Source organism: Periplaneta americana, chromosome 4 (genome assembly GCF_040183065.1).
Source record: "Periplaneta americana isolate PAMFEO1 chromosome 4, P.americana_PAMFEO1_priV1, whole genome shotgun sequence".
Lineage (NCBI taxonomy): Eukaryota > Metazoa > Arthropoda > Insecta > Blattodea > Blattidae > Periplaneta > Periplaneta americana.
In genome coordinates, this window is record NC_091120.1 from 35674788 (window position 1) to 35699652 (window position 24865).

General features: G+C 34.2%; 1 protein-coding gene across 1 annotated transcript; it reads right to left on the reverse strand.

Annotated features, from left to right (window-relative positions):
* Nucleotides 1-721: 721 nt before the first annotated feature.
* Nucleotides 722-23752, reverse strand: Grx3 (Glutaredoxin 3). Its single transcript, XM_069823186.1, has 7 exons — nucleotides 23562-23752; nucleotides 23305-23407; nucleotides 22363-22524; nucleotides 14470-14727; nucleotides 8418-8524; nucleotides 5674-5784; nucleotides 722-998 (listed from the first exon to the last, which is right to left on the reverse strand). Exons 1-7 carry the CDS (start codon nucleotides 23609-23611, stop codon nucleotides 815-817), a joined length of 975 nt encoding a protein of 324 aa, XP_069679287.1. The 5' UTR covers nucleotides 23612-23752; the 3' UTR covers nucleotides 722-814.
* Between the last annotated feature and the right edge of the window lie 1113 nt (nucleotides 23753-24865).

Here is a 24865-nt window from a genome sequence, read left to right on the forward strand (position 1 = left end):
TAAAAGAATTATGTAAAATTAAATAAACTTAAATGTTGGTACTAGAATTTAATTTAATTACTAGTATAAATATTAAGTAGTACAAAACCTCTTTTCCTAGTAAGATCAATTTTTAGGGCATTTTTGAAAGATTTTTAGATCATAAATGCATTGTTTTTAGGACTTTTTTCATGATTTATAGGTCATCAAAATCCTTGCCCTAGTCATTACACTTCATAGTTCATAAAAAAGTTATCTTATGAACGATGTAGATTTTGTTTTCCATGCACAAAACAAGGTTTACAGAAGATAACAAAATTTCACTTTGTACTTCAATGTACTTGACCGTGTGTGTGAATCATGCAAGACTTTCGGAGACACACGGGAAAATCAGGTTCACCCATGCCTTGTTTGACTACATTTGAACGACTGTGTAGGCTCAGAAGAGCTACAGCTTGGTTCACGAAGATATGCTTCTCAAAATGAGAAATAACTGCATATCCGACCCATATTAGTATGAGATACTCTTACTATAAACGACCTCAGCAAGGAGGCCTGTTAAGTGCCAGTATTAACTTCGTAAATCACCCTCTACAGGTATATATTATTTGTAAATTTCCCCATTTACATAATGATAGCACCTAAGTACACTGCTAACATTCCAGTCTTGTGCAAAGCACGAAACAAGAACCGTAACAAATGAACCAACATGTAATAATATAAAATGTGATATACTGAGAACTCAGTGGAAGGATGGAACTTTATTTAATGACTCTACATTCAATTCAGTCATTACAATTATGTAATGCGTTTGTTCAATGAGAAGGCCTATTGTTTATGATTGTCCCTTTAAGGTGTTTAATAATTCACCAGACTCTTTTAGTTCTTTGATAATGTCTAAACCACCAATTAGTTCACCTTTAACGTACACCTGAGGATATGTGGGCCAATTAGAGAAAGTCTTGAGACCCTGCCGAACTTCTTCATCAGTAAGGATGTCGAACGTATCAAACTTGATGCTGAAACAAATACATTCAAGATCACTACATTTTATACTTACAGTCACACACAATAAAAATAGAAAATATTTCTAGATTACCATTTAGATCTTCAGTCTGTTTACAGTGTTCAATGAACTTCACCAGTAATTATCATTATGGTTCCTATTAATTGAAACATGTCTTGTAATTGAAGAGTCCACTGCAAGAATGATGGATGTCACTTTCTTGTCGAAAACGAACCAAGACTGTCAATGCATAGCTAAAGACATATAGAATGTACATACAGAGTTATATGGCATTAACACTGATAGTCATTGTTCAGTAATGATCGGAAAATCTCAGTTAAGCTTTGAGCGCTGAGCATTTCAAACTTTCAATTGCTTCTCCTGCAAAATGTATTCCAAATGACATCCATCATTCTTGCAGTGGACTCAATTGTTTTAACATGCAAGGAAATACTGACTTATGTAGATGAAATTATTGGGGATCATCAGTGTCGTTTCAGGCGTAATAGACCGACTATTGATCAGATTTTTTGTATTCGACAGATATTGGAGAAAAAATGGGAGTATAAGGATACAGTACATCAGTTATTTATAGATTTCAAAAAGGCGTATGACTCGGTTAAGAGAGAAGTTTTATATAATATTCTTATTGAATTTGGTATTCCCAAGAAACTAGTTCGATTAATTAAAATGTGTCTTAGTGAAACTTACAGCAGAGTCTGTATAGGCCAGTTTCTATCTGATGCTTTTGCAATTCACTGCGGGCTAAAGGAGGGAGATGCACTATCACCTTTACTTTTTAACTTCGTTCTAGAATATGCCATTAGGAAAGTTCAGGATAACACAGAGGGTTTGAAGTTGAATGGGTTACATCAGCTTCTTGTGTATGCGGATGACGTGAATATGTTAGGAGAAAGTCCACAAACAATTAGGGAAAACGCGGAAATTCTACTTGAAGCAAGTAAAGAGATAGGATTGGAAGTAAATCCCGAAAAGACTAAGTATATGATTATGTCTCGTGATCAGAATATTGTATGAAATGGAACTATAAAAGTTGGAGATTTATCCTTCGAAGAAGTGGAAAAATTCAAATATCTTGGAGCAACAGTAACAAATGTAAATGACACTAGGGAGAAAATTAAATGCACAATAAATATGGGAAATGCCGGTTATTATTCGGTTGAAAAGCTTTTGTCATCTAGTCTGCTGTCAAAAAATCTGAAAGTTAGAATTTATAAAACAGTTATATTACCGGTTGTTCTGTATGGTTGTGAAACTTGGACTCTCACTTTGAGAGAGACAACAGAGATTGAAAGTTTTTGAGAATAAGGTTCTTAGGAAAATATTTGGGGCTAAGAGGGATGAAGTTACAGGAGAATGGAGAAAGTTACACAATGCAGAGCTGCACGCATTGTATCCTTCACCTGATATAATTAGGAACATTAAATCCAGACGTTTGAGATGGGCAGGGCATGTAGCACGTATGGGCGAATCCAGAAATGCATATAGTGTGTTAGTTGGGAGGCCAGAGGGGAAAAGACCTTTGGGGATAGGGACCAATGGCGGGCTTATGTGAGGGCGGCAATGAACCTGCGGGTTCCTTAAAAGCCAGTAAGTAAGTAAGTAAGTAAGTAAGTAAGTAAGTAAGTAAGTAAGTAAGTAAGTAAGTAAGTAAGTAAGGAAATGCTGACTGAATATGTATCAAATTACGACTTTAACAATGTCGGTTCCTAATTTCAAATTAGTATAAAACACTATTTATATGATAAGATGCTACAAAATTAAATAATAATAGTAACAAATAATATTTTTATACATGGCTCTACCGTAATATTCAAAACTCAGTACATACTACAAAAATAAGTGTCATAAAGGTGCCACATGCTTTCTAATTTTACATTTTACGCTTCTGGAATCCTGGGAAATGAGAATGCGGATGCTTTTACAAAGAAGGGCAGCATTGCTACTTACACACCTGTTACTAAATCTACGTATTACTCTGTGAAAAGATTTATTAAATCTACAGACTCAGACTTCAACAAACAACATTTGATAACACAATCTCAAGGGAAAAAATGGAACTCTCTGCATCATAATCCACAGTTAATTCCCGATTTACCACGAAAATCGTCTGTAGCAGCATTTAGACTAACAACAGGCCATGATTGTTTGGCCAAACACCTGCATAGAATTGGAATATATCAGTCCCTATCTGCCCATTGTGCAACTCAGACCAAGAGATGGATTCGGAACACCTCAAAATCTGTGCTTCAGTGGCTAACCATGATAATATCTTTGAAAAATATTGTAGTGCAAGAGGTCAAATGACTTTATTGTCAAATGCCCGGCATTAGAAAACAACAACAACATTCTACGCTTTTTGTAACAATTCAGTTCCTTTATTGTACGTGAGAATGACTTATAGTTATTTTATTAAACTATTATTCACAAGACATACAAAGTGGGTCAAAAGTTGCTTTCCCCAATATTTGTTCTTAGGTTTCATACTTGTACACATATACAGATCTCATAACTTGAATAAACGAATAGCTGATGTAATAAATGGTGGTGGGTTCACAACCATGTTCGTACATCAACTGTTTTTCTGATGTCATGTCTTGAAAACAGCCCTCGTTTTGCCGAAATGCAGTTAATATGGCAACAGGATGGAACACCACCTCATTTTGGTGTAGGAGTGAGGGACTTCTTTAACCAGTAATTCCATGAATGGATTGGCCATCGTGGCACAACAAAATGACCACCCACATTATGCAACCTGATGCCATGTGATTTTTCGCTATGGAATATCCTGAAAAATGATGTTTTTGCTTAGAAATCGTAGGATCTGCATCAGTTGCGACAGATGATCGAACAGTCATTTGTGAAAATTGATGAAAATCGTGAATTATGTTCTGCTACCTGTAAATCAATGTCTAAACATTGTGAATTGTGTATCGAGAAACAGGACCTCCATTCTGAACAATATCTGTAAAGAAATGTGTAGTCAAATGTAAGGAAGTGTTTGGGGAAAGCGACTTTTGACCCACTTTGTACTTAAATGAAATATGGACCCAAATTAGAAGACGAATTTTCGATTTTTGGATTATAGACAAGGCATTCTATATGTCTCAAGGCATATCACTTCATTTATAAATTTTATGGTTCCAAGTAGATATAGCAGCCATTCTTTTGTAATGAATGTGACATGTACACAGTTTTAAAAGTTAGTTTTTAAAAATGTAAATGGATTTTTTTAATGTTCCATTCTCATCTCATCATCTTGCGATCTTTCATAGACTCACTTGAATTTCGACCATCATTGCTCTGAAGATCTCAATTTTATCAGCATTTTTGCACTGTAACGTATGTGACAAAAATGTCACCAACCTCAACATTTCATTTTATATTAGCTTCTGTTAATCATTTTGAATAATTATATTTTAAAAATTCTTTACTGGTACTTAAAATGATGACATTAACTATCTGTGTTGATAACCTTCATGATTGTTTAATTTAATTTAAAAAATATAACTTTTTTCTGTAACTGAAGTGACATGGATTTGTAACAGATGTGACAAATAACACACAAAACATGTCTTTACTTTATTATACATGGAAAATTAATGCTTCACAAAACTTCGGTGACCAAATTAAGCTATGAGACATTCAGACATTTTACTACAATTACAGACGTGGAGAAATTATTAGACTAAATTAATTATATGTGCAACAAAGCTGTATTTATCAGCAGAAATAATGAACAAAAATGTATTTTACACAGAAATAATGAACAGAAAATTGAGTCTGGAGGTTACTAATATTCTGTGAACTTTTCCTTATTCTTTATTAACACGTTGATTTTGTCAGGGATGCTGGAAACCAAAGTTTGACACTTTCTTTGAATATCAGAATCATTTAGACAGACATAAGACAGTGAGTCTATGTTTTGTTGTAAGCCTCTTTTTATTCACTTTGTGTTTCAGCATAGATCACAGATTTTCAATTTCTTTCATGTCCGGTCTTCTTGCAGGCCATAGGAGAACAGACTGTTGAATATCTTCTGCAGTATATAATTAAAACACCAGTAGTACCAACACAGCCAGAAAAAAATGTACTTAACCATTGGAAAGATATACCAGAAGATGTAAAGAATCATAATTACAATAATAGAGATTCTGCGAATTATACTGATAGTTGATATGACGAATTATATTATGTTTCCAAGAAAAACGTTTTAGTCTAATAATTTGTCCACGTCTGTATTACCTTATTTCACACCAAGGTCAATAATTTTTTTTTTTTTTTTTTTTAGTATGAGGTGTCTGTTATAAAATAATGGCTGACAGATAGGCTAATAATTTTACACAAATTTCATAAGATAGCTATGTGTATATTATAATCATTCCTAATATTTTCTATTTAAGAAAATCAGCATTTAAATGTCAAAAGCATATTATTGCTTTATTATAAGATCTGAAACAAATCACTCCAGTTTCACTTTAAGCCCTTCAGTACACACACATGAAACAAATTCGTTTGCAACTACTGAGGTTGAAATTTAACTGTGTTTCTCTCAATTACAACATTATATGGGATGGTGCATTCCTGCAGAATGCTGTCCAATTAAGACTACTGCATTGTGGAAACGAAATGGTTTAATGTGAAAAATCACAATACCAGACACTTACCCGGTTTCTGCCAGTATTGCCATCAGCTGCCTACTGAAACCACATCGTGGTTCATTGCGATTTCCCTTCATGAATACCATACACTCACTTTGGTGTGTTAAAGATTTTAATCTGAAATATGTCAAGTATAAATAAATAAATAAATACACGAATAAAGTAAACAAAGGAATAAATAGATATGGAACAAACAAATAAACAAGTAAATAAAATAATAAATAGTTCACTGTTAATGTCAATAATTTCAAACATTACATACACAAATAGTACTGGTTAAAAATTAATTTTATGAAAACTGGCACAAAACCAATTGTGCATAAGTTTACTGTAAGTGACTATTATGCTTATATAATTTCTTGGCCTATATCTTGAATAGCTAACTTGGCAATAAACTGCCAAATAATTAATTATGCAACTTTTACTTATACTGACGGAGTTAAGGTCATAAGGGACGATCACAGATCCACACACATTGTTGGTGTACACGAAGGTAGGAAGTAAACAATTATCAATAAATAATCTACAACAGGGTATTATAATAGTATCAATTAATCCTCATAATCCTTTCATAAAATTAATAATAATAATAGTAATAATGATAATAAAAAGGTAAAAAAAGGTATCCCCGTAACATGCCATGAAGGCACTTGGGGGGCATGGAGGTAGAGCCCCATGCTTTCCATGACCTCGGCACTAGAATGAGGTGGTGTGGTCGGCACCACGCTCTGACCGCCTTTTACCCCCGGGAAAGACCCGGTACTCAATTTTATAGAAGGCTGAGTGAATGATGATAATAATAATAATAATAATAATAATAATAATACTTACTGGCTTTTAAGGAACCCGGAGGTTCATTGCCGCCCTCACATAAGCCCGCCATTGGTCCCTTTCCTGAGCAAGATTAATCCAGTCTCTACCATCATATCCCAACTCCCTCAAATCCATTTCAATATTATCTTCCCACCTACGTCTCGGCCTCCCCAAAGGTCTTTTTCCCTCCGGCCTCCCAACTAACACTCTATATGCATTTCTGGATTCGCCCATACGTGCTACATGCCCTGCCCATCTCAAACGTCTGGATTTTATGTTCCTAATTATGTCAGGTGAAGAATACAATGCGTGCAGCTCTGCGTTGTGTAACTTTCTCTATTCTCCTGTAACTTCATCCCTCTTAGCCCCAAATATTTTCCTAAGAACCTTCTTCTCAATCACCCTTAATCTCTGTTCCTCTCTCAAAGTGAGAGTCCAAGTTTCACAACCATACAGAACAAATGGTAATATAACTGTTTTATAAATTCTAACTTTCAGATTTTTTGACAGAAGACTAGATGACAAAAGCTTCTCAACCGAATAATAACACGCATTTTCCATATTTATTCTGCGTTTAATTTCCTCCCGAGTGTCATTTATATTTGTTACTGTTGCTCCAAGATATTTGAATTTTTCCACGTCTTCAAAAGATAAATCTCCAATTTTTGTAGTTCCATTTCGTACAATATTCTGGTCACGAGACATAATCATATACTTAGTCTTTTCGGGATTGACTTCCAACCCTATCGCTTTACTTGCTTCAACTAGAATTTCCGCATTTTCCCTAATCGTTTGTGGATTTTCTCCTAGCATATTCACGTCATCTGCATAGACAAGAAGCTGATGTAACCCATTCAACTCCAAACCCTGTCTATTATCCTGAACTTTCCTAATGGCATATTCTAGAGCGAAGTTAAAAAGTAAAGGTGATAGTGCATCTCCCTACTTTAGCCCGCAGTGAATTGCAAAAGCATCAGATAGAAACTGGCCTATACGGACTCTGCTGTAAGTTTCACTAAGACACATTTTAATTAATCGAACTAGTTTCTTGGGAATACCAAATTCAATAAGAATATTATATAAAACTTCTCTCTTAACCAAGTCATACACCTTTTTGAAATCTATGAATAACTGATGTACTGTACTCTTATACTCTAATTTTTTCTCCAATATCTATCGAATACAAAAAATCTGATTAATAGTCGATCTATTACGCCTAAAACCACACTGATGATCCCCAATAATTTCATCTACATATGGAGTTAATCTTCTCAAAAGGATATTCGACAAAATTTTGTACGATGTCAACAAAAGTGATATTCCTCGAAAATTACTACAGTTAGTCTTGTCCCCCTTCTTAAAAATAGGTACGATTATGGACTCCTTCCATTGTTCTGGCACAATTTCCTTTTCCCAAATTGCAAGTACAAGTTTATAAATTTCGCTAGATAATGCCCTTCCACCCTCTTGTATTAATTCTGCTGGAATTTGATCGATACCTGGAGACTTGTACTTTTTCAGATTTTCTATCGCAATTTCGACTTCAGAAAGTGTGTGTAATAATAAGTAATAATAATTGTAATAATAATAATAATAATAATAATAAAAGATGTAGTCACGCAATCAATGTGATTTAAAAATCCCGTCTCTTTTTTCTATGACTTTAAATCTACACTGTTTTAGGCTAAAACATCTGACATTCCATGTACACAATTTTCTGTATAACAAATTGAAAACGAGCAAAATTCTTTTCATATTTTAAGAGAAAAGATGTGATAAAATGATAACTACTACAAAATTACAATGTTAAAAATGTGTACTCCATCAAATACTGGGAAAAATGTATACATGATTAGCAGTATTAACACCATACTGATTTCTCTTTATTTTCTCATAAGAATTAAATCATACAATATGAATCACACTTTTGAATTTACCTAGCTTCCAGTGACTGTTTCTTTGGTAATAATGCTTCTAGCTCTCCATTTGCATGCATTTCTTTCACAATATCCAGACCACCAATAAGCTCACCATTGATGTAAAGCTGAAAGAATTGAATTATATTATTTAGTAGAAGTGAAAAAAGGCAAATTAAAATTTTTAAGCAGACTAATGCTAGTGGCTTATCTTTAGAACAAACTTATTTATTATTTAGATTTCGGAGCAATTACAAGCAGCATCTTCCTAAGGCTACTTGATATTGGTACAATGTTCCTTGCTATTAAATTAATAACTCCTTGCTTCATATTCACTGCTCTATGCTTATTGAAAATAATCAAAATATGTTTGAAATGTCGAATTTACAGCCAGATGAACTGGGGTAAATCCTGGTTTGTTGGGAGGGGGGAAGAGAGAGAGGGGGGAAGCAAGGGGAATGAGGAGGGAAACAAGTGTATAGTGTTGCAGTTTTCTGGGTTCATTCTAGCTGACTTGTGTTTTATGTCTGTGCATTAATCAAAGTAGAACGTTCGAAATATTATTAATTATATTTCAAGTGGATATGTGGATAAAATATTTCAGAAGCCATATTAGCCTGTGTATTTAGTTACTGTACTATATGAGTTGCCTGTACAGTAGAACCCTGATTATCCGTCACCCTATTAACTGACTGGCAGATTATCCGACTGTGTATTTCTCGCTCTTTTTTTTTCTTCAGAAATAAATAACTTATATGAAGTAATGTTTTGTACATCATATTACAGTGAAACCTGTTCAAATCGGAATCCTGTCTATTTCGGAACAATTTATTGGTCCCAGTGAAATTCGTATGTATTATGTGTAATTTTTCCTGAATAAAACGGAAACTGTCCAATGTGGAAATGGAAACTGCCTGTTACTGTTCAAAACGGAAATAATATTTTGGGCACACTGCTTTGAAGTAAACTATATTTTTAAACCGTGTAATTTCAAGGAATGCACGAAATATGTAGGTCACTAAGATAAAAACAAGTTTTCTTTGCAAAATTTTAGAGGGTACGAGGGTGTGTTGGCCTGACGGTCATAAATTTTATTACCCTGTTGACTAGGCAGATGAGTACCTTCAAAGATTTTCAATTCTTCACACCCGTATACTATCGTCTTTATAGCTAGACAGAGCACAAGTGTAGTGATTTCTTGGTAAAGAAAAAGTTGCGTAAAATGTGGCATTAACATTAAGTGATGAAGTAAAAGTTATCGAGTTAAAGGAAAATTAGAAACGAAGTGCATGTGAAATAATGTTGAACTTCAGTTGTGGAAAACTCAGATCTTAATGAGTGAGTGGCTTGCGGCCAATATTAGTGACATAAAAGGAACCAGAAAGCAACTGTTTATGTGGAAATAAATGAACTGTTGTGGGAGTGGGTTCTTCATGACCTTAGAAAGAACATGCCAATTTATGGATCTATTCTGCAAAGCAAGCTATTGAACTGGCAAAGGAATTAAATAAGCCAGAATTCAAGGCCTCTAATGGATGGCTCCCAGTCCAATTAAATAATAATGTGCAGTGATACACAGAACAGCATTATAGTATAGTGTTAGGTATTAAATTGAATGAGATTAGTAAACTTTAGTAGTGTTTAATGACTAATGAGTGAGTTACAATAACATTTATAGTGAAACCTGTTCAAATCGGAACCTGAATAATCCGGAATCCTGACTATTTCGGAACAATTTATTGGTCCTGGCGAAATTTGTATGTATTATGTGTAATTTTTCCTGAATAAAACGGAAACTGTCTGTTACTGTTCAAAACGGAAACAATATTTTGGACACACTATATTTTGTAACTATATTTTGAAACAGCGTGTAATTTCAAGAACTATACGAAATATGTAGGTCACTAAGATAAAAACAAGTTTTCTTTGCAAAATTCTAGAGGGTACGAGGGTGTGTTGGCCTGTCGGTCATAAATTTTATTACCCTGTTGACTAGGCAGACGAGTCCTTTCAAAGATTTTCAATGCTTCACACCCATACACTGTCGTAGCTAAACAGAGCGCAAGTGTAGTGATTTCCAGGTAATAAAAAAAAAAATTGCATAAAATGTGGCATTAACATTAAGTGATGAAGTAAAAGTTATCGAGATAAAGGAAAATTAGAAACAAAGTCTATGTGATTTAATGCTTAAGTTCAGTGGAAAACTCAGGTGTAACACTTAAAAAATTAAAGATCATAATGAGTGAGTGGCTTGCGGCCGATATTGGTGACAAAAAAAAAACCAGAAAGCAACTGTTTATGTGAAAATAAATGAACTGTTGTGAGAGTGGGTTCTTCATGACCTTTCAAAGAACAAGCCAATTTCTGGATCTGTTCTGCAAAGCAAGCTATTGAACTGGGAAAGAAATTAAATAAACCAGAATTCAAGGCTTCTAATAGATGGCTTCTAGTCCAATTAATTAATAATGTGCAGTGATATGCAGTACAGTATTAGAGTATAGTGTTAGATATTAAATAGAATGAGATTAGTAAACTTTAGTAATGTTTAATGACTAATGAGTGAGTTACGATAATATTTATACAGAAAATGAGATTTTAATCAAGATGATTCACCAATGTAATAAGCGACAGAAAGCTGATTTAATGTAATGAGTGTTAAATGGAATATTTTGTACTTCTTGCAGTTTGGGACATGCCATTTTGTTTTTCATGTATATGAATGACAAAATATTCCATTTTAATGTCACACCTGAATAATACGGAAACCTGTCCACAACGGAAAAAAAATTAGGACCATGTCACTTCCGTCTTGAACAGGTTTCACTGTATATAGAAAATCAGATTTTAATCAAGATGATTCACCAACGGAATAAGTGACAGAAAGCTGATTTAACGTGGGTAGTGTTAAACAGAATATTTTGTACTTCTTGCAGTTTGCGGTGCCATTTTGTTGTTCATGTATATTAATGATAAAATATTCCATTTTAATTTCACACCTGAATAATACGGAAACCTGTTCACAACGGAAAAAAAATTGGGACCATGTCACTTCCGTCTTGAACAGGTTTTACTGTAGTAGGTTCTACATATGTTTTTTGCTAGAGAGTGTTAAGCCTTTAACATTACACAGCATTGTCTACTGTTCGAATTGCTTTTATATAACTTGTATATAAAAAGTCTTCCACGGGTGTTAACAGAAAACGTGTTGTGCTAAGTATCGAAAAAATATGGAAATAATTGAACAGTTTGAGAAAGAGAAATCGTGGCTCATCTTGCATCAGAATACGAGATTGGAGTTACAACTGCGCGATTTGATATATATAAAAAAAAAAAAACACAACAAGGATAAAGTGTAATAAAAATATGTAAATCTACAACATGAGACCTCCTTTATTCCTATCTTTCCTGAGACAGTCATTACAAAGGGCTTCCTTGCCTCTTAAAAACCGTTGTTGACAACCAGACTTAAATTAGTGAACTTCTGATTCACTACCTAGTGAGTTACATATAAGACCACGGAGGAAATTACAGAATCTTTCATGGTATGGATTATCCGATTTTTTCAATCAACCGTTCAGTCCATCTCCTTCACTACCATGGATACTAGAGGTTCTACTGTATAATGAAATAAGTGGTTTTGAATAACAGAGGTGAATAACCTGTATCAAATAAGGCACTAATAATGAAGAACAAACAATTTACCAGAATCCAAGAAAAAAGATTTTTCGACTAACACTCCCAGTGCTATAAAATAGTTCCAACAAAGGCCTTTCCAAAAACTTTACATTAATTTTGTTGAGTATGGGTAACAATTACGTACCAAATGGATACTATCCGTGGTCAAGAAATACAACACCTTAATTTATTATTTCACTTAAATTTCAAAACCATTCTTTAACATATCTCAAGAAACTGCAGTTCCAATGAAGACAAATGAAGCTAATCTCTAAGGAAGAAATCTAAAGGACAAAATATATGTTAACCAGATCTATCAGTTCAGTAACACATTGCTACTTTTTCTGTAGCTGTAACAGTTGTGTCTTGTGTTCACACACAAGCCAAAAGTAGCACACAATATGCTACTTTTCATGCCGCACAATCTGAGAGCTGCAACAGTAGTGACAGGAGGTTGTGAACCTGTTCACACACAAGATGCTACTTTTGCAGCCTCAGTTTAGCTGCAGCTTTTCCATCTTTGTGTTCATTCTGCAATTCATTTTGTTGTTATTTTTTTAGATATTTCAAACAAAAAAGATTAATACAATTTTGCTCGTTTTTGCTTCCTTTTAGAAATAAAAATTGTTTTATATAAAACATTTCATACTGTGTTCTGGGAAAGCCATTGATTTAATTCCCAATATGCTCAGTCAGTTCAAGAGAGCAGTGTATTATGATAAATGATTGAAAGAATTTTAGTTTTGTATTAATCTTTTTCGTTTGAAATATATTGCAGAATAATCCTTTGAAATTAATGACATTACTGACGGTTCACTCTGTATATATGTGTATACATGTAACTTTTATTTTGAGATAAAAAAAATGCAATTGGCAAATTAGATGCTTAATCAAATGTAAATAAAAATAGAGAACAATATGGATTTACAATAGTTTTCAAAAAGTATGATCAAGGGGATGAATAATTTCATAAGAACATTAACATTTTGTGTTTAAACTTTCTCTTAAACAGTGTTGGAAATTTGTTTCTTTGAAATTATGCTATCACTAGGGGGCGATGTTGATGAAAAGTCATCTTATTTTTCACATTAGGATGATGCCTATTAATATAGAAATCCTTTCTATGTTAATATCAACGTTGCATTTTTTTGACGTTTTTTAACTAATATATCATTTTTATATTTTTTCGGCATTTTTAATACTTTAAAGAACTTTTAGATAATTTGGAATGCATTTTACTTTCTTCTTTACCGATAGGTCTGTTAAATCATTTTCTAACCAAATAGGTCAGTAGTAATTACCTATTGAATAAGTGAATAACAGTGAAGTATGAGTTTTATAGTTTGAAACAGACCTCATTCCAATGAAGGCTTCATTTCACACAACGGAAGTAATATAAAATGCTTGACAGCAGCTTAGAACTTTGACCATTACTGTTCTTTGTCGGTACGAGGATGTCTTTAGAATTTATGTTTGGAAGGGGGAAAACTTTCACCATGTCCTGGACATGACGACGTTGTGTGCTCAACATGGTTCGGAAGGGATGTCTACTGTAGAAAACAGTATTTTTAACACAAAGATTGCAAGAATGCACTCTGTGCACACAATTTGTTTTGGCATTCACACTCCCTCATCTAGAAGATTTGGTAACAAAAGTGAAGTGCGGAAGGAGATGGAGAATGAAGGCACTGATATGGACCACCCCTGATTGAAACACATTGTAAACCCTCATTAAAATCTATAGTTTTCCCTTAAAACCTTTATTTTGTTGCATGTTCTTTTCCTTTATCTTAGCCAAATTCCAGGAAGTTGCCTCCTCTCTCTGAGATTTGCAGGGCAGTCATTGAAACAATGTGACTAATTTTTAAGAAGTTGTTTTGTGAGTACGGTGAATAATATTTAAATGTCATTTTCTTTTAATTTCATGTCATTTTTCCATTAGTTTAAGGGCATTTTAATGATCATTTTTTCAATGATCATGCAGTTTCTTGAGACACATTCAAGAAGTAGATTTTTAGGTCATCAACATCTGCCCCCTAGCTACCACACACTGAAATATACATAAACAATACAAGGCATTAATAGTACTGGCAACACTACTCACAACTGCTGGAAAAGTTTCAACAAAACCAATATAATATTGTAGCTATTCACATGTCACTACTTTGAAGCTACGCACAGCATGAAAAAGCTGCCAACAACTGGTTTAATAACTGCTATTTTTTGAGTTGCACAGTCGTTCACATATTGCAGTACACAGACTGCACAATACTTTGTGCCTTAGCACTGTAAAAGTAGTGACATATGACCATAGGCTCTACCATTAGAAAGGAAATGTATAAATTAAGTATCTGAAGTATTTTTAACAGGAACAAGAAACAGCAAATTCTTCACATACCTGTGGATATGTTGGCCAATTTGAGTATGTCTTGAGTCCTTGCCTTATTTCTTCGTCATTTAGAATATCGAAAGTCTTATATTGAGCTTCAAGGCTATCCAACAGGGCAATCATTGATTTACTAAATCCACATCTTGGTTGTACCGCTGTTCCTTTCATGAATAACATCACAGGATCAGCATTTATGAGCTTATGGAGACGTGTATTTAAGTCTTCTTTAGGAGGCTTGGGTGGAATGACTATTGGGATCTTGGAGATCTGCACAAAGAAGAAATCTCAATAATACAGACGTGAACTGCTGTGTGAAATATATCTATAGCAGGGAGCAAGAATATTGGCGGATGGAGGTATACCCCTTCATACTACCCAACCCACGTTCCACCCCTACTTTAGCTGTAAACATTCTTCGAAGGGTTGCTTCCGAAACATCTTTCACTCCTCGCTACGTAACCTAAAGTCTGTAACATCGAAATAGTGTTTATATATAAACACTGTCTGTGTCAGTATTTAGTTAATTTCTGTGCGCAGCATTATAATTATTTCATTAAACAACAGCACATGTGAACACTTCATTTGTTACCATACAAACTACTGGTATACAATATGCGACATGATTTTATAACTACTATACTGATATCGAATAGCATTCGTATTCTGAGGTGAATGAACTAAGAAAATCAGTTGAATTCATATCTTCCAAGTTCGACAGTCTTAGAGAGGAATTGGCACACACAAGACATGGACTCAACTCCACGCAGGAGGAGATGAAGAGGCTAGTGCAAGAAAAGGACCATCTCAAACAGGAAGTGAGTGATCTGCAGCAGTACACACGCAGAGACAATATAATGCTATTTGGAGTTCCGGAGATCGATGATAAATCAACTTATGAAGTCATTGACAAAATATCGGAAGTCATAGGTGGTAGTGAATTGGTGCAACATGATGTAAGCGTAGCACATCGTATACCATCCAGGCTAGGGAAGACGCGTCCTATTGTCATCCGCTTCACAAAGAGTAGAAGTCGTGATGAATGGCTCCAGATGTTCAGAAATGAGGCCAAAAATGATGGCAGCGGTCCTGGGATTGCGACAAAGAAAGTCAGCAGAGACCTTCCGGCAGGAAGAATCACAGCAGGTGACCAACTGACAGCAGTGACCAGAGACCTTTTGAACAAGACAAGGGTTGCAAGAAAAGATGAAGCCAGTCCCGTGAGTAAAATCACTAATGTTGACGATGTAAATAATTTGTAAATAGCATTGTGTCGGCACCCAGGTTTTATTTTATATAATATAATTGACTTAACAATGGCTAGTAATACTATATTAAATGAAATCCATCAGTGCAAATTTAATAATAATAATAATAACACAATGGTTTTTACTTCACTGCAATGATTATACTGCCAATATACTATCAGATCTTAAAATATTTCACTTAAACTTATAGTGACCTAATTCCTGTTTTCCTCATTCTCTTAATAACCAAAATTTCAATCATATTACGAAAATTTTAATTTGTTGTATTAATTAAAGTTTTTTTTTTAAGTATTCGTAAACACTATAAATAATTCCTTTCGCTTGGCTCCGCGTATCCGCTCCCTTTCTAGACATGTCGCTCAACTAGGCACAGAAGCAATTCCACTGTTAGTATTGAAAATTACTGTTTGAATATGTGCACAGTGAACAGACAACAGCTACGATGACTACTCTCTCAATACACAACGATTGGCTTGCAAGCAACTACACCCGAACGCATCTATACACTGCCAGTCAGTCATCCCAATGGACAGGTCAGAAGAGAGGGGGTGGTACGTGCAAAAATGTGCTATGTACGACCCGCCAATATCTTTGCTCCCTACTATAGTAGGTAATGAACTCTCAAAATCAAATGTATTATTAACCATTTTCTTGAGCAGAGAACTCTACTTAAATCTAACATATTTTAATACCTATGTATTCAATATAATTAAGTTTCTAAGTGGGAGTAATTAAGCTGAACTTATGTCCACTGCTGTGGAGCAACTGTTAGTCTTCTTAGATTTGGGGGTATAACATAAGAAGACTGTACTATACAACAAGTGGAAAAAGGTACAGACCTACGTCCAAATCTTGACATTGCAAAGAAATGACAGGTAAGTAATTTTGCATTCAGGCACTGCCATCGTGATCTAATACAGGCCGTAAGGCAGACCACGTGACTCGCTTAACAGCTGATCGCGAAAGGCGGTCTTTCAACCATATGAATTAGTTGCAGTGCATGAAGAATAACATATATTTCTCTGAAATGCAGTGTAATTGCGTCAGTAAAATTTTAAACAGTGATTGTGAGACACAATTTACTTGCAATTTAAGGTATAATATTATTTTTGGTGTGAAAATTACGTTGTTGCAGGCAAAGTTCGTATGTGTAATACCTGCCTTTATTTCGATTAAATATTGCGCCCTTATGTGGTTAAGTGAAATTTTGGTCTTATAAACAGTAGGCTAAATATGTGTAATAATATATACGTGAAAGTGAAACACTGACTGGCATGTAAAGTAAGTTGTGATTAGGCCGAAGTGCAGCGTTACCGATGTTACTCTTGTCTAATCCATTATTGTTAGTTTAACGTATTTGTCTTATTAAATTTAAATTATTGCGCCCTTTTTATTTGTGAATAACCTACATTATACGAGTAAATAATACGACATTTGATAATATACACAATTTGAACTAAAAACGAGATACATATAGTATATTACGAAAAATTATACCCTATAGTTTTCATTACTGTTACAGTATCTAGAATTGTAATTAGTTGAAATAAAGCACTCATGCTTCATTACGAAATTCTTGCACATTCATTTATGCACGTTTCAACAATTTTCAGTTGCATCGCACGCATATTTTAATGTGTTGAATTTATAGGTTATGTTTATTCTATCAGTACTTGCCTTATTTCCATATTCGCAATTATGCATTATAATTAAGCATAACGCTACGTATAACTTATAAATGCAATTTGTCTACACTTCAATTGTATTTATTCGTTTCAGACGGTACTCCAGTCTGAAGTCTGATTAGTTTAATATGTTACTAGGGCTAAACTAGCGCTGAGGTAGTTCCCTTCGTATTCATACATCTTGCATATACAAATTAGTTCGGTTCGTTCAGGATTTTAATATGCCTTGCTTATAGGATCAAATGCATCTCCACAAAAAATAAATTCAACTGTTTTCAGTTCAGAAATTACCGGAACTATACCTCAGCGCTACTAAGTAATATAACGTATGTACATTTCATATGAGGGACTGTGGTGAATTTTCTACCTATAAGTAAGGACGGTAACCGTGTTCTGAAGTTTATCCTAAAAATATATTCTTCTTTATTAAATCTCAAAACCGTTTTCGTTCTCAACTTAAGCCTAAAATGTTGACGCAGATAGGTTATGTTAACATGGTAAATTCTCTTCACATAAAAATAACACAGTTTTATTTATTATTCCTGCCACATTATGCAACACATAAATGGAACTTATGCACATATTACATTGAATAAAAATTTAATTGTATTATTTATTTGTTCCCTACTTTACTGGGTTGTAATGAATTGTATTTATCTAACCTACCAGATTAACACACAACTGTACATATGCTAATTTCATAGGAGGGACTGTGGTAAATTTTGTACCTACAAGTAAGGAAGGTAGACGTGTTAAATTAAAATCACAATATAAATAATTCTTCTTTATTAAATCTCAAAATAGCTTCCATTCCAAACTTAAAATGTTGATGCAACCAGATTATGTTACCATGTAAAACTCCGTTCACATTAAAATAACACAGTTTTGTAATTATTTCTGCAACATATTATGCAATAAGAAGTGTGAAGGTGTCTTATACACACATTACACTAAATAAAATTGAGCGCCGACACGCTATAAAGTAATATCTTTCTCTCAGCTCCGTATACTCAAATAGAAAAGCCCGACTCATCAAGTGACGTCACACAACCTGCATTACGGCCTGGTCTAGATCACGATGGCAGTGATTCAGGGATAGGGATCTTTCACATGCTGTAACTCTACAACATGAGCCTCGAAGTTTTATTCTCCTCTGAAAGAAGTCATGCTATTAATTCCTATTACCATCATCAAAATCCACTGTTCTTGACTTGGGAATCTGGAATCCAATATTTAGTGAGGTAACCACATCTCCTAAGATGATTCGTGTAAGGAGATCACTATATTCATTCCCTTAAAATACTATCCACTCATAATATTAGAACACCATGTTTATTTTCATAAATTATAAATAGTCTATATGTATTTATCAGTAAATAAAATATAAAAATTTATCAATGTTCTACACTTAACGATTGTCCTTAATATTTCTAATATCTTATCTTAATATTATTTGCGCATTTGTAATTTTTAACTACTTATATCTTTATTATCTCTTGGGTTATCAGCTAGTTAAACTTCTTTTTAACATTTATATAACCGAAAAGAAAATGTCCTGTATAAAATAAAGTCTCTTTCAGATCTATCAAATGTATGTACAAAAATATTGAATATACAGTAGATTTTTGATTACCATTGTTAATTCAGTCTATAAAACTGTGACAGCTATAGAAACAAAGAAACTGAATCATTTAAGCTCATGTTAAAGTGACAATTTGTTACAAAAATGGAATCTAGTCACATAAAAACATTTTCTTTATAGTTTAGAACTTTGAACAAAATTTACTTGTTTTTTGTTAGGCATTTCCATTCATCAGCAGTTGCGTCAAATGCTCTTCCCTCTCGAGAGAGGGAAGCATACTCAGAGAGTTGCTATATTTCTTGACAGATAACCGGCCTGTTGTGGAAAGTGAGGTAACATACAACATTATATCAGGAGAGGAATACAATGCGTGCTGTTCTATGTTGTGCAACTTTCTCCATTCTCCTGTAACTTCATCCCTCTTAGCCCCAAATATTTTTCTAAGCACTTTATTTTCAACAACCTTAACCTCAGTTCCTCTCTCAAAGTGAGAGTCCAAGTTTCACAACCATACAGAACAACCAGTAATATAACAGTTTTATAAATTCTAATTTTCACGTTTTTTGATAGCAGGTTGGATGACAAAAGCTTCTCAACCGAATAATAACAGGCATTTCCCATATTTAATCTGCATTTAATTACCTCCCAAGTATTATTTATATTTGTTACTGTTACTCAATGATACTTGAACTTTTCCATCTTTCCAAAGGATAAATTTCCAATTTTTATATTTCCATTTTGCACTATATTCTAATCACGATACATAATCATATACTTTCGGAATTTACTTTCAGACCTATCTCTTTACTTGCTTCACGTAAAATTCTCATGTTTTCCCTAACAGTTTGTTGATTTTCTCCTAACATATTCACATCATCCACACAGACAAGCAGCTGATGTAACCCATTCAATTCCAAACCCTGTCTGTTATCCTGGACTTTCCTAATTGCATATTCTAGAACAAAGTTAAAAAGTTGTTGTTGTTGTTTTCTAATGCCAGGCGTTTGACAATAAAGTCATTAAAGTTAAAAAGTAAAAGTGATAGTGCATTTTCTTGCTTTAGTCCGCAGTGTATTGGAAAAGCATCAGATAGAAACTGGCCTATACGGACTCTGCTATATGTTTCACAGACACACATTTTAATTAATCAAACTAGTTTCTTGGGAATACTAAATTGAATAAGATTATTATATAAAACTTTTCTCTTAACCGAGTCATACGCCTTTTTGAAATCTATAAATAACTGATGTAGCCTACTGTACCCTTACACTCCCATTATATTTAGTATAAAACCAAACACAATTTAGTTAATATAATTAACATGTTATTGTTCGTGAAATAGTACATTATTCAGTGTATAGTAAGTTTTTCCAGACTTCGTTATTGTCTCCGTGATATCTTCTGGGCATTCACCTTTGTTGTATTAACAATAATAGGCTCCATTAAACACAATGTGTATAACTTTCAGTCATTTTTATTTGTTCTGGAGGACTGGCTTGGGACCTCGCAGAGTGAGGGTGATTGTGGAGTATTGGTGGGATGATGATAAATGAGATAGTAATAGTAAGTGAAAGCAGAAAAACCTGCCGCATCCGCTTTGTCTACCACAAATTCCTTCATGGCCCAAGCAGGGATCAAACCCGGGTTGTCATGGTGGAAGGTAGAGAGGCTAACCACTTGGTCAAGAGTGAAAGAATGTGCTTGTATTAATGTCATGTAGCCTATTACTGGGTATATATTAAGTTTTCTTCTGATCCATTTTTTTTCGTACATAAAGTACTGAGATGTGGCACATTTTATTACAACCAACTCATGTGTTTGGCATGAAACACTTTCTAAGCTTATCGTAATGAAATGTAAGGAAAACATAAAGAAATGCATATACGAAACACCGCTATACTGGAGAATTACCACGGTCGCTTTGAACCATGCCGTTACGTTTACCACCAAATTCAAGTAAATACACAATGTTGCCAACATAAGAACATGACGTTCGTGTGTAGCGTAGTTGGCGGGAGAAATTTTTTTTTCTCTCTTTCTCTGCCTCCTTCGTTCTGAACATTACTGAGAGATAGCACCAGTGTTAGCTACAAAGTGTATTTGCGCAAATTTATTGCAAGTAGATTACGTGACTTATTATGTGTCTTAGATGAGAGTCTCGAGAGAAAACAGTTTTGTGCCATATTTTTTTTTCTCTTTGTCTACCTCCTTCGTTCTGAACATTATTGAGAGATAGCACCACTGTTAGCGACAATGTGTATTTGTGTAAATATTGCGAGTAAATTATGACGAGTGCCTTAGATGAAAGGCTCGGGACAGAAACAGTTTTTCTGTAGCGCATGCGCGGATCTCTCATGCAGTGGGAGCGTGATCCTTACTTGAATTTATTTTCGCGTGTACATGCAGATTAAATGATTGAGATCCCTTCTTGCTCCGGCTACAGACCTTGCATTTACGAAGGTTAGGTTAGCTTTGGTTAGGTTAGGTTAGCTTTGATTAGGTTAGGTTAGCTTTGGTTAGGTTAGGTTAGCTTTGGTTAGGTTAGGTTAGGTTAGCTTAGCTTAGGTTAGGTTAGCTTAGGTTAGGTTAGCTTTGGTCAGGTTAGGTTAGCTTTGGTCAGGTTAGGTTAGCTTAGCTTTGGTTAGGTTAGGTTAGCTTTGGTTAGGTTAGCTTAGCTTAGCTTTGGTTAGGTTAGTTTAGGGATAGGGAAGTGACAGGAGATTTTAACATGAAGTTCATTTACATATTATGTAATATAAATGTTATCATTTTCATGTATTTGACGAAACTTTTTAATTTTAACATAAAATTTGATTTTATTCGTCCATGTAGTAGTTAAAATTATATAGTATGACACTTTTTGATTCGTAATATTGATAAAAAAAATTGCCTATAATGAAAGCGGTGAATAATTTCATGATCCCTAAATTTTTTTTTTCGTAAAAGGCTAGGTATTTTTCTCTAGGCCAGAAATGAAACAGCAATGCCGTCATAATCGCGTACTTTACGCTTTCGCGAACATTAACCGGAAATTTACTTTCCGTCATTTTTATGGTATTCCGTGAAACACACCTTTTTTACTGTTAATTTCCTTGTGATAACCTAGTTTATGATCTTACTACATCTTCATTTTCTTTTAATGCATTAAAAAAACCGCCGTTGTACTACATAGGCTAAAACCTTGAACTTGACTAATGGAGTGAATTATTTAAGAATATAGTCGCGAATTTGATTACCACCATTTCGATTATATTTTGTTTGATACGGCTCGGTACGGCCCGGTGACTAGTGGCCAGCGAGTAGCGTCGACTATCGATATTGGTCTGCCGTGGGTATTATCCAGTTGTTCCCGAAACACAAATGTATTTACCTGTACACTTATCTTCTTTGTAAGTTCAGCTGCATTGGCTCCATCAACTCTATCCACCAATTTTCCATTGCGAAGCAAGAGAAATGTTGGAACAGATGACACATCATATTTCAAAGAAACTTCTGGCAAATCTTCTGCTGGACATTTTGCAAATTTTACATTCTAAAATAACAAAAGAAAGTAATTAGCAGAAATTTTAATAATACTGAAAAATCGATTAAATTAATATTTTCTATACAGGGTGATTCACGAAGTTTTACTGCCAGTAATGGAGCATTTTCCCGAAGTGGTTTGGAATATATTTTCCTAACGAGGCTTTTTTCCTGTTTCACATAATCCAAACTGATTTTGTAAACGTGTTGGTGTGAATAGAGCTCTCAAATGTCAACAGATGTGCTTACTTTCAATGCATCGAGTCATTTGTCATATGTTCAGTTGACATACATTAGGTTTGTTCCAGCAAGCAATTCAGAACGCTTTCCGAACTAATACTGAACCGCAAACTGAACTTCTTTCGACGCATGCGCCAGTTGCGTACGGTGTCAGAACTAGTTCGAGATTTCGAAAATTAGAGGCTAGAAAATACTGAGAATAGGACGCATGTTTATGACATTTTTTTTTTTTCGGTTAATAAACACACACCTAACCTGGGCTCTAACCTTGGAGGAAATGCCACTGCCCCTGTACGGAAGCGCGCCCAATAAAATTTGAATTGTGAATGGCTTGCATAAACTTTTTTTTTTTTTTGGGTACCGTAAGTAGGACCGCTTAATTCATTGATAATTGAGTTATCACAGTGTCATTAGGAGAAAATCTTCTCCCATTGATTAAGCACCTATATATTCTCAATATGCTGACATAAATACTTAGTAAGATGCCCCAAACGACCAAACACGAAACTTAACCTGTATTTCCACTATACTATTATATGAGACTACTTACTTCAAATTCTTCTTGTTTGACTAACTCTTCAAGAACTTCATTCATAGGACCGCACTGGGCTGCCCAATCGGCATAAAAGTGGACAACAACTAGGTCATTTGAACTGTAAATATTAAAAAATATATACCGTATTATATTCCAATCCATAATTTAACATTCGATATAGGCTAAATTAGCATGTGTGTTTTTATTTGCACTGCAAGTGGGAAAACACCCGGTGGCAAAAGTAACATTATCGATAATAGTGTACTACTAACCTTACAGTATTCTCGAACTCAGACTTCTCTGTAATGTTTATTACAGCCATTATAAATATATACACAAATTGTATATTAAAACAACTTCTTAGTTCTTAAAAAGTGATTAATAGCATGAGTTTGTATTAATATAATGCCTAGCTCCACTCAACTTCGATCATAATTTATCACAGCCTCCTAAGTTCACCCTCGTGAACACCCAGAGTAGCCAATGCGATTCCTAAAAAATCCGCTATAAAATAATGCAAAAGTTGCTAAACTGCTACACTGTCAATGTTAAATGAGATTATTTTGCCGCTATAAGTGTTAAAAAATCCCGCCAAATCTCTATAGCAACAAGACAAATTCCATAAATTTCACCTTCTAGACTAATACTGAAAACAAAGGTCTAGCGGGAAAAATTGCAGTATTGGCAATTCTAGAACACAATCATTGCCTACGTGATCGTTTTGTGATTGATGTTCAACTGCGCACAATGTGGATTGGCAGAGCCATCTTCAGTTACAAGCCGGAGTATGCGTTCGTTTGGCAACGCTGAGCGCAGACGAAATACAGCGCGAGGTTTGACTTGGTTTGACATTACAGCGCTTTGGTTCTGTTGTGATGTGTACATTTTCAACATTAATTTGTACAAATGTAAGTGGATATGCTCAAAATTCAGAGTATTTATTACGGAATCCGTAATGGTATTATATTTGAGTTTCAGAATACCGCGTAAATACTTATATACAAAGACTGTGCCACTTAAAATAAACTTAAAAAGTAAAAAACATACGTGTTTTTTATTAATGGTACAAGGGTACTCGAATAAATATATAAAGAAATGTTACTTGTACAAAAATAAATAATTCAGTATTGCAATAACGACGTACTATCGCAGTATCATATTCCAGTCATTTAACCAACATGTAGCTAGTAAATAATGTTTTGCCGCTTTATGGTGTTTCACCTCTAACGTGAACGCTCTATGATATATAAATTTTAATTTCATGCGATTATTTGTCGTGTTTTTCTATAAAATATTTGATATGCTTAAGGAAGCCGCTTTTGGTTTGAACCTGGCCAGTCACCATAACAATACTGTTGTTCTGAATTATGTATTTGTTGTAAACCTTTTCAAATATAATTTTAAATAAATGTAACTACAGAACACAAGTTAAGAATGTAAAATATGCAAAAAAAATATAAACAAAAGAAACTATCAACTTTAAATCTTGCAAATACGAAGTGAAAGAATGTAAACTATGCAAAAAATATAAACAAAAGAAACTATCAACTTTAAATCTTGCAAATACGAAGTGAAA

What these genes read in the sequence shown, in the direction of transcription:
- Grx3 (XM_069823186.1), bottom strand. Translation starts at nt 23,611, where the DNA reads ATGGCTGTAATAAACATTACAGAGAAGTCTGAGTTCGAGAATACTGTA. An exon ending in GAGTTCGAGAATACTGTAAG is followed by an intron (nt 23,408 to 23,561) that starts GTTAGTAGTACA and finishes TAATATTTACAG; the next exon opens with TTCAAATGACCTAGTTGTTG. An exon ending in GCAATACTGGCAGAAACCGG is followed by an intron (nt 999 to 5,673) that starts GTAAGTGTCTGG and finishes TATTTGTTTCAG; the next exon opens with CATCAAGTTTGATACGTTCG.